Genomic DNA, 11601 nt, shown 5'->3' on the forward strand with positions numbered 1-11601 from the left:
AATCGCTATGTTTATATTGCTGACAGTATACTATATTGCTTTTTTGTAGATGTCGAGCATATGAAGACTGCTGTGGATCAAGATGTTGCGTCCGGGCACTCTCCATCCAGAGACTATGGTATTTTTGGTAGGTTACCTTATACGAGTAATGTGCATTGAATCAGCACTTTAGGGTAATTACCCACGGTTATTTTAGGCACATTATGCTAACTTTATGTTAAAAACTATATCCAGACATTAAAGGGGTTTTCAGTTGAGGAAAAAATTGGTCATAGGGTGCCCTTTTCTTCAGAAAACAAGGCAGCAAGTGTTTGGTTTTTCAATACAGGGTAAGGAAGCATTTTACAATGCCCAATGAATATGGTGCCCAACATATTGTCCATATACTGCACAAACGCACTAAAGGCCCCGTCACACACAGAGATAAATCTTTGGCAGATCTGTGGTTGCAGTGAAATCATGGACATATTATTCCATTTGTACACAGCCACAAACCTTGCACTGATTGTCCACAATTTCACTGCAACCACAGATCTGCCACAGATTTATCTGTGTGTGTGACAGGGTCTTACGTTTTCATGTAGGGAGTTGTTCTGGGTAGCAGCTCTTCACTCTGGTAAGAGATCAACCTCCCTTCTTAATTATTCAGACTACACCAATATCATGATAACATTGTTTATTTAAACTGAACAACCCCTTTAAACTGATTGGATTGGATAAATGGACTTTTGGGTCCATCACTGACCTTGTCTTTTCAAGGCTCTTTGTCAGATGCCAAGCAGAGGTAGTAATGGCCTTCACACAAACCAGGACACAGGAAATAATTTTCTTTCTGAAAGAAGCGCATTACGTAAAGAGGTATTGGCAACAGGCAACTATGGAGAATGGGACATGTAGACTTTGAGGGATAAGTCACTGATACAGAATGTCATAACTACTGATGAATGTAAACTTATATTATTTCAGAAAGTCTTTTGCAAATTTTAAAGGTTATCTAACTTAACATAATGTGGGAAAAAAATGACTTCTGATTTCCAGTAATATAGTTTCTGTATACATAGGTTTTTGTATGTATAGAAAGTAAGTGTAGACATCAAAGCGTTCTTTCACTAATGTCAAAGATTTGAGAATGTCCTCTTTTCTGGGATCCATACCAAATCTAGTAAGAAAGGTTAAAAAATAGAATAATTAATTAAAAGTTTTCCTCTTTAAGTAAAGTGGACCTCATATGCTCCAAATATCAAAAAGAGCTTGTATCTGTGTCGCCCAGGGCTATAGGGGTACTCAGTCCCGGGCCATATATGTACGGGGATGCTGTGTCACGGTTGTATAATGGCCGATGCCCGGTTTCGTGACCCTGGGGACACTTTTTAAAAGGGTGTATATACAGAGGAGTGAAAGAGTTTGTATTGTGACGCCACTTGCGGGTTGCGGTTATGGTGATGGAACAGTCTAGTACCTCTGGGGCTGATGGTGGTGTCAGCCGAGATGGTAGGCCCTCCGCAAGCAGGGCTAGGCCCCAGGAAATGGATGGAAGGGTCCGTCGCAGAAAGAAGTGAGACCACACAGTGGGGATGCAGTGCAACTTCTGTTTACTCACTGTCAGATGGAATGGTGGCCTCGAGGATGGCTGGTTCAGACCCCTGGTTCCTTTTGTCCCTGGGCCGGTGTGGTGATTTGGTAGTTTTTTTCCCCAACACCTCTGATTTGTGGTTGGGACCCCATAGCCTGGTCCGTTTGTGGGTCCCTTACTGTTTTTTGGCAGTCTCTTGTCCGTACGGCGGGTAGTGCAAACCCTGTAGGGTCGGTGTTCTATTCCGGTTCCTGGCTCAATCTTTACTGCTGATGCCCCAGGATTCTTTGGGTCAGTGAGGTCTGTGAAGGTCCCCTCACTGTGCAGGTTTTTGTCAAGTTGCGTGAAGCTGTCGCCTGACCTAGGGCCCTGTGCCCCGTCGGTGTTCTGGTTCCAGAGGTACCTGGCTGTACTGTCCCTGGCAACCACTCTCCTTGCCACCTGGGTCATTGTTACATGACCCCGTCTGGAGACACATCCGTCCCCTTCCACTGTCACTAAGGGACTCTTTTCTCTCAGTGTCTGTCTGTGTCTATTTTATTCCCTTCCACTGGGCTGCCTTCTAGTGGACTGGACTGGCTCCATCTCTAGGCGGCCATCCATTGGGGCCCGGACTAGTCAGTCATCCCTAATTGGGACTGGGAAACTGAGGATGTTATGAGTGTTGTTGGTACTGGCACTGGGTTTCCAGGTCCCTGGGGATAGGCCCTGCATCTTAGTCAGGATGCAGTACCTAGTAGTGCCCTGAGGGATTCAGGGGCACTACATATCCACCCTCCTGAGGTTAGTGTCAGCTCCCCCCCACTGCTTGCTTCTCAGTGTATTGGATGAGAATACCAGCCCCCAGCTGTTGGCTTTATCTTAATTGGATATCAAAATTGGGTGGACCGCACGTCGTTTTTTTTAAAAATATTTATTTAAATATATATTTTTTTTAAAGCGGCATGCGGTTCCTCTTAATTTGATACACAGCAAAGACCAAGGCCAACAGCTACAGCCTGTAGCCATGGCTTTATCTGGGCTGATATCACTATATGGGGGCCCCTACGCTTTTTTTATTTATTTATTTATTTATTTATTTATTTTACCCTCCACTATAAGCACGCAGACAGCACCTGTGATTCCAACCACTCTCATGCGCTGTTAGAGAGGGTGTGGCCGTGGTCTACAGCAGCCAATAGAGCCTCAGGTGAGTGGGGAAAGCAGAAAATATGTATGAGGACTGATAAGCGGACCCTGAAGAAGCGTTACAGCCGCGTGGGAGGCTTGGTAAGTATATTCTCCTGCTTTAACCCTTTTATTTTACAGGTAATGTTCTGGTCCCCATAGACTTATGTGGGATTCAATATCCGGGCAGTAAGAAGCAGTAAGAGCAGATTAACAAAGAAGATATTTCTAAGGACATGCTTCTATATAACATACTCTGCTCTCATTCTCTAGGTTTCTACTCATGATGGGAGTTCTGTTTTGTTGTGGAGCAGGATTCTTCATTAGGAGGCGAATGTATCCACCATTGCTTGTTGAAGAACCAACATTTAATGTATCTTACACAAGGCAGACACCTGGGCCTCCACCAGGTCTGTACAACAGTTTACATATTTTTAAAAGTCATTATAAGAAAATTATATACATTGTGTATACGTGTCAGTAGAGAAAGGTATCTAAAGTAATGTTTGAAAAGATTTTTTCGATCTTGCAAAATCTTTGTGTTTTTCATATAAAAGGAATAAACTCTTCAAGGTGCTCAACTGGTTTACAAAGGTTTGGGTCACTTTTTCAACCATGAAAAGTGAACTATGTAGAGTAGACTCTGGTATAGCTCAGTACATGCACCAGCTTGCAGAAAATGGTGCTCACCACGCTTTGGTTACTTTTTGGCTAGTGTTAAGTGGGCTTTACACGAGACGATAGATTGTGCGATATGTCGTTGGGGTCACGGTTTTCGTGACGCACATCCGGCATACCGCACGACGTCGTCTCGTGTGACACCTCCTAGCAACGCAGTATCGATCACAAATCGTGAGTCGTGTACTCGTCGCTAGGTTTCATAAAATTGTTTAATTAAAATGGCGGCGGTTGATCATCGTTTCCGTGGCATCACACGTTGCTCCGTGTGACACCACGGGAACGATGAACAGCAGCTTTACCTGCCTCCCGCGGCACCTGACGGCTTAATGGAAGGAAGGTGCAAGGAACATTATCGCTATGCCAGCTTCACATGCACTCACCTGCCCTGCGACGTCGCTCTGGCCGGCGACCCGCCTCCTTCCTAAGGGGGCGAGTCGTGCGGCGTCACAGCGACGTCACACGGCAGCCGTCCAATAGAAGCAGAGGGGCGGAGATGAGCGGGACGTAAACATCCTGCCCCCCTCCTTCCTTCCGCATTGCAGCCGGGACGCAGGTAGGAGATGTTCCTCGCTCCAGCGGCTTCACACACAGCGATGTGCGCTGCCGCAGGAATGAGGAACAACATCGTACCTGTCGCTGCACCGGCGTTATGGAAATGTCGTACCCTACACCGATGATACGATAACGACGCTTTTGCGCTCGTTAATCGTATCAAAAAGGCTTTACACACTACGATATCGACAGCGATGCCGGATGTGCGTCACTTTCGATTTGACCCCACCGACATCGCACCTGCGATATCGTAGTGTGCAAAGTGCCCCTAAAAGTGGGCGTCAAGTGGTACAACATAGGACTAAAATGGAGAGGATATAATATAATGAAAGACAGTGTCCCAGGGGTAATCTTTAAAGGAATATTTATTCCTTCCAGACAGCAACGTTTCACCCAACAGTAGAGCTTTATCAAGGGGGCTTGTAGAAAGAGAGACCCTGATTCCTGCCATGTGTCACTTACTGAGCTGTTTATTGTCATTTTGATCAAATCAATGTTTTCTCTGATGCAGATATAGCAGTTAAACAGAGCTCATGAATATACTGGACTACCAGACAGCACGCCAAGTAGTCCTCTAATGATAATCTACTGCTAATTAAACAGGGATTTTATCAAAACTACACTAAACAGCTAAGTAAGTGACATACCGATGGAATTAGGATCTCTGCCCTTACATTAGGCTGCTCTCAGATTAGGTGGCTAAAACCTGGTGACAGATTCCCTTTAAAGGTGTTATATAGGTCATTTAAACAATTACCTTAAAATAGGGAATCCTGGATTTATCGACATTAAGCAGCCACAACTACGGAGCTGTTTTGATAACTGGAAATCAGTTTTCTAATAACAGTGAAGGAATTTGATTTCCCCACTTCTTAGTGGAATTGTCTTAATTCAGTCAGATTGGCAGTAATTACGCCTGGATGTGTCTATTCTAACCCATTTTAATTCATTTACTTAAACGGTTGACTGAGTAACTAAGGGGACAGTTTATTTCTCACACTGTTCCTTAAATGATTAGAATTAGCATGTATAAACTGTAGGAAGTAAATTGATCAGTACGTTTCTGAATAGTAAGAGGAAGCTAGAGCACCTGTAATAGACCTACATGAGTAGAATAAGCTAAGTGGTCATGTAGCTGTTGTCACTGATCCTAATTTTTCATAACTTTTTAATTTTTTAAAATTAAAGGACTCTGTCACCCGGTTTTTGCTCCCCATCTGAGAGCAGCATAATGTAGAGACAGGGATCCTGATTCCAGTGATGTGTCACTACAGCTATAGCTACAGGCTATTAATAGCAACTGTCAGTGGTTGCTATAGTAACAAAATAAACTGTTAGTATAAGAAGCCTATGTGTGAGGTAATATGATGTCATTGGGGAGACAGACAGATACAGACAGAAAGAGACAGACAGACAAACAGACAGAGATACAGAGAGAGACAGATGGGCAAAGAGACAGACCTGGAAAGAGCCAGACCTGGAAAGAGACAGATGGGCAAAAAGACAGACCTGGAGAGAGACAAACTAGGAAAGAGACAGACGGGGTAAGAGACAGCCCTAGAAAGAGACAGCCCTGGAAAGAGACAGACGGGCAAAGAGATAGACGGGCAAAGAGACAGACGGGCAAAGAGACAGACGGGCAAAGAGACAGACAGGAAAAGAGACAGATGGGCAAAGAGACAGACCTGGAAAGTGACAGACCTGGAAAGAGACAGACCTGGAAACAGACAGACCTGGAAAGAGACAGACCTGGAAAGAGGCAGACCTGGAAAGTGACAGACCTGGAAAGAGACAGACCTGGAAACAGACAGACCTGGAAACAGACAGACCTGGAAAGAGACAGACCTGGAAAGAGGCAGACGGGGAAATAGAAAGACGGGGAAATAGACAGACGGGGAAAGAGACAGACCTGGAAGGAGACAGCCCTGGAAAGAGACAGCCCTGGAAAGAGACAGACCGGGAAAGAGACAGACCTTGAAAGAGACAGCCCTGGAAAGAGACAGCCCTGAAAAGAGACAGCCCTGAAAAGAGACAGACGGGGAAAGAGACAGACGGGGAAAGAGAAAGACGGGGAAAGAGACAGATGGGGAAAGAGACAGACGGGGAAAGAGAGAGACGGGGAAAGAGAGTGACGGGGAAAGAGAGTGACAGGGAAAGAGAGCGACGGGGAAAGAGAGTGACGGGGAAAGAGAGCGACGGAGAAAGAGAGAGACGGGGAAAGAGACAGACGGGGAAAGAGACAGACTTGGAAAGAGACAGCCGAGGAAAGAGACAGATGGGGAAAGAGACAGACAGGGAAAGATACAGACAAAGACAGACGGGGAAAGAGAGAGACAGACAAACACACATATAGAGACAGACACAGAGATAGCAACAGACAGACACAGAGATGGAGACAGACTGATACAAATACAGGCAGAGAGATAGAAACAGACAGACAGAGAGATAGAAACAGACAGACAGAGACATAGACACAGACAGACAAAGAAAGACACAGACAGAGAGACAGACAGACAGAGACTGGGAGAGAGACAGTTACCATCCCGGGCAACGCCCGGGTACTACAGATAGTTAAGAATAAAATAAACATAATTGCCCTAAAATATACATAAAATAATTAAGAAACCTTTTTGTTTACATATTTTCTATAGCAGTAATACAGTTCCACAGTCATATATTCAATGTTTGCAAATTACAGCGTTTCAGAGTGCTGCTGTATTTTTTTTATTATATTGAATAGTCGTGACGGCTTGCACCTGTTCACACTTGTCTTATTCTGTTTAAGTGTGATGATCTGACCCTACTTCACCTCTTGGTCTTAATTTATTTGCTACTAAACCTAGCTAGTGAGATGGCTGTATTGTTATTTGGTACCTAGACATGGACATTTCTTAGTCGCAAAACTTTATATTCTGTATGAATAAAATGTGATTTTAATTAACCATTAATGATAACTTACATTCTTAAGTCAATATATCCTTGAACTGAAGGTGAAAGCCAACCTTCTTGCACTCTAACATTTAGGTTTATTATTTTATGTTGATTTATTACATATCTTTGTTATTTATGAGCAGCTAGTTGTTCACTTTCTGCCTGTTCCGCCCTGTGACGATCTGTTCTGGCACAGACTAGTTACCGATTGTGCCAACGATCCTCCCACTTCTTGTAGCATCAACTTGACAGAGAAGCTTCTTTTCTTTTGCCATGCTCTGTTGAAGTTGTCACCTTGATTAACAACCGGTGTTTTTTTTTATTAAGCTTAATGTTTAAATGTATGCTGTGGCACTAAAGGTTTTTTAGCCTGCTTTAACCTAATAAATAAATAATTTAAAAAACAACGTGGGGTCCCCCTTATTTCTGATAACCAGCAATGGTAAAGCAGACAGCTGCAGGCTGATGTTATTAGGCTGGGAAGGTCCATGATTACTGAGCCCTTCCCAGTATAAAAACACCAGCCCATAGCCCCAAAAGTGGAGCACCACATAAGATGTGCCAATTCTGGCACTTCCCGATTGCCCTGGTTTGGTGGCAATTGGTTAATGGTTTTTGGAGTTGATGTCAGCCGTGTAATGTCAGCTGGCATAAAGCCCTGATGTTAGTAATGGATCGGTGTCTATCAGACACCCCAATTACTAACCCAGTAAGTAAAAGAAAAAAATCACAAACACAAAAGTACATTACTTGAAGAAAACACTCCCCAACTCTTTCCCTGGTTCACCAATTTAAAAAAAATCAAACCCATTCAGGTCCAACGTAGTCCAAGGATTCCGACATAATTCAGAGAACACGACGTAGTCCACAAATGGAAACCTGAATAACATATAAATAAAAACATTCACCAATTTAATAGAAAGCAAAGTTCCCTGTTCTGACCTTGTTCAGCAGTTCCCACGACATTCTTCAATTACGTAGATCAAAAGCTATGGAGTCTCAGAACGAGGCTCCCATAGTGTTTGAGCAGCAGCCACTCTCGGCTCATGTTTCTCCCCGTGAGACCTGGTGACACTGATGAGCAGTGACATCAGGAACGTCACTGATCATCACAGTCTCTGCTCATCAATGTTGTTGGGTCTTGTTGAGCACAGCTGCTCAAAATCTCAAAGTTCTGAGGCTCCATAGACATAATAGGGGAAGGTCATGGGATTCACTGGACTACATCAGACCTGGGAACTGTCTATCTATCTATCTATCTATCTGTATTTATTTGATTGCTTTATTATTTCTGACAACAGGCAGGAATTTACATAGCGTATTCTAGGATGTAAAAGATGATGTTAAACATGCATGGCATATGTATGTCATACGGATGCTAGGCGAGAATTGGAGTATTGGAGCGATTATTTATACGCAGATATGAGCAAACCCTTATAAAGAGAAGGAAGAGGCACCCAGGACAGTCTGTGATGTACAAAGAGAGGCTAAAACAAGGGAGAAAATCACACAAAGAGGATAGAACTATGCAGGGGAGGGAGGAAACCACATAGAGGATAGAACTATGCAGGGGAGGGAGGAAACCACACAGTGAGGATAGAACTATGCAGGGGAGGGAGGAAACCACACAGTGAGGATAGAACTATGCAGGGGAGGGAGGAAATTACACAGAGAGAATGGAACTATGCAGGGGAGGGAGGAACCCACACAGAGAGGATAAAACAATGCAGGTGAGGGAGAAAATCACACAAAGAGGATAGAACTATGCAGGGGATGGAGAAAATCACACAGGAGGATGTTACTATACAGGGGAGGGAGGAAATCACACACAGAGGATATAACTATGCAGGGGAAGGAGGAAATCACACAGAGAGGATGGAACTATGCAGGGGAGGGAGGAAATCACACACAAAGGATAGAAATATGTAGGGGAGGGAGGAAATCACACAGTGGATGGAATTATGCAGGGGAGGGAGGAAATTACATAAAGAGGATAGAACTATGCAGGGAAGGGAGGAAACTACATAGAGGATATAACTATGCAGGGTAGGGAGGAAATCACACAGAGAGGATAGAATTATGCAGGAGAGGGCGGAAATCCACACAGAGAGGATAGAATTATGCAAGGGAGGGAGGAAATCACAGAGAGAGGATAGAACTAAGCAGGGGAGGGAGGAAATCATACAGACAACATAGAACTATGCAGGAGAGGAAATCACACACTTCTCTGCATCATTGTCCATCAGCACAGTGTGTCCCTCCTGGACTGTAGCATTGGGCAGCAGTACAGGAATAAAGCTGTGCAAATACATGAGATGTAGTAAAGGCAGCAGCATCTTGGACACATCGACCTCACAACTAGCGATTATTAGTAGAAGGGACACACTGACATAAGAAAATACTGAAACTAGAGAATTTTAAATTATATATCAGGGGATCTGAAAATGAATAAAGGAATAGTACACCTTGAAACTTAGTCCAACTCCTTTTCAAGATGACACCCAACTTTATGTAAAATTCATTTTTCCATGTCAGAGGTGTGAATAGTCTGAACTTCAAATATGGGACGGCTATCTAATGTATTTCTATTTCTATTTCAGGGCCCCAGCAGCCGGGAATGCCATATTATTCTGATCCAGGGGGAAACCCAGCAACACCTTCTTTTCACATGCAGCCAAACTCCCCTCAAGGAAACCCAGCTTTTCCCCCTCCCCCGTCTTACTACAACACACCTCCACCACCCTACGAGCAAGTGGTGAAATCTTGCAAATGAAGCAATTTTGCACTTGGCAATTTTTTTTTCTTATATCTGACTTTTTACAACTTTACCATGAAGAAGACTCTCTCTTGGCATGACGATTGATCTATTGGTATGAAGTTTTGGAAGACCAGATCTGGTCAGTGGGACAGTTCTTGGTGGAACATGATTGCAGCCATGAAATTTTTTCAGAAATACAGTTTGTTACCGTTTCGGCACTAGCATGGAGTTTGATGGATAATTGCACCCCTCCAATGCTGGAAAGGCAGTTTTTTCAGTTTAATTTATTTTTTTTTTGTACACGTTCTTTAGTACGTAGCTCTTTCATTGTATCTATGCTGGTGGTGTACATTACATATCGTTGCCTAGTTTGCCTATTATTCTTGAGAGTGCTAGCAGAATATGCAGTATCTACAATAAAAGGCATGCTCTTCATGGAAACCATGTTGGATAAGTTGTGTTTTTCATCAAAGTGTAAGAAAAGAAATAAAAAAAATAAATACGACCAATGGATTAAACCAGACAATGGTCATCTCTGCTGGCAACAAGTCAAATACTATTAAGGATGTCACAAATGGAGGGGTCCCCTTTGGTGGGATGAATTTCTTAAACAAGAACCTATACAATAATGATACAGTACTTTTTAACCTAATTAATTTCTCATGTATTGCATTGGGATTCATATTCAGGGTAAGGTCACACATAATTTCTGCAAACTGAACCTGCATTTGGTTTGTCCATGTTTGTTAAATGGGGTTTTACCAAGATCACTGATAAGTTGGCGTAGCTCATTGCTGATGGTCCTACATCTGGATCCCCACCAATAACAAGAATGGCGTCCAAAGTTAATTCAGAAACTTTGAGGTTGATGACGATAACTGGATTCTACTCTTGGATGTCTATCTTGCCTATAGACTTTGACTGGTGTGACCATATGTAAGCTTGATCACCATTCAATGCACATGAGGGTCTTGTGCCAGGTATATTTTTCTCTCACACTCTCCGATGTTTTAGGAAAAATATAGTTTAAAGATGGCTGGGTGCCATAGGTAGAGATGTTCTAGTTTGGAACGAGCCCCGGTTGGTTTCTCTCCTCTCCACGCCAGTGATTGACAGGTTTCTTCCATGTATGTACTTAGTGAGACATCTATCAATCACCTGTAGCAGCACTGGGAAATGCTATATGGGGACCACACAGGTCTCGTCTCCGACTATGGCTCTTTAAACTATAATTTCCCAGAAACACAGGAGCTTTTCACAGAAAGATTTCTCTGGCTGCAGTCATGCTGCCAGACTCTTATTCATGCTGCCCGTAGTTTGGTCAGAATGCATACAGTGAAAGGTTTCCTTTAAAGATATTTGCAAATTGCTTCATTTAATTGTAATTTATGTGCACTGTAAAAGTTGATTGTAAAAATGTAGACAGCCATTAAGACCTTGCTGTCATATTTAAGGGGAGCAAAGTTAAGGCTCAGGTCTGTTCTCATAGTAGCCATAATAGTACAAAAGAAATTTGCTAATAGGAGTAATGAAAGACATCAGCAGTCTCTTTGCTGTGAGTCTGATATATTCACTAGGAAAGCACTCCCCCACCTCTCGTTACTATTCTCACAGTGATTGATAGGCTGCCGTGTATGCAGATACATTGTGTTACGGTCACCGAGGGGGAGGGGCGGCGAGCGTCTGGGAATGGACCTACTGGACTGTGCACCGCACTCCCCTGAAGGAGCAACAACCATCGAACCCCTATACAGGGATTGTGTGGCACCCCAACAGAAGGCCTAAATGCACGGCAGTCAGGGACCTGATGAGATAGTCTCTTACAAACGGGATTAGTCTTTAAAAGTCCGCTGCAAGTGTGCTTGATAGCAGCAGCAAGGTGATGGTCAGCATGGAGGAGATGGCCCTGATGTGGTAGCATGGAGGTAGTGGCTCTGAT

The 11601-nt window shown here is 43.5% G+C and overlaps 1 protein-coding gene across 1 annotated transcript in view; it reads left to right on the plus strand.

Moving 5' to 3' along the window:
- VOPP1 (VOPP1 WW domain binding protein) overlaps positions 1-10106 on the plus strand; it is a 230913-nt gene extending 220807 nt beyond the window's left edge. The window contains exons 3-5 of the mRNA XM_075315151.1: positions 50-127; positions 3014-3150; positions 9505-10106. Of these exons, the coding sequence (XP_075171266.1) occupies positions 50-127; positions 3014-3150; positions 9505-9677 (388 nt within the window). The 3' untranslated portion in view covers positions 9678-10106. The remainder of the gene's footprint in view (positions 1-49; positions 128-3013; positions 3151-9504) is intronic.
- Positions 10107-11601: the final 1495 nt, after the last annotated feature.

Source organism: Anomaloglossus baeobatrachus, chromosome 6 (assembly GCF_048569485.1).
Source record: "Anomaloglossus baeobatrachus isolate aAnoBae1 chromosome 6, aAnoBae1.hap1, whole genome shotgun sequence".
Lineage (NCBI taxonomy): Eukaryota > Metazoa > Chordata > Amphibia > Anura > Aromobatidae > Anomaloglossus > Anomaloglossus baeobatrachus.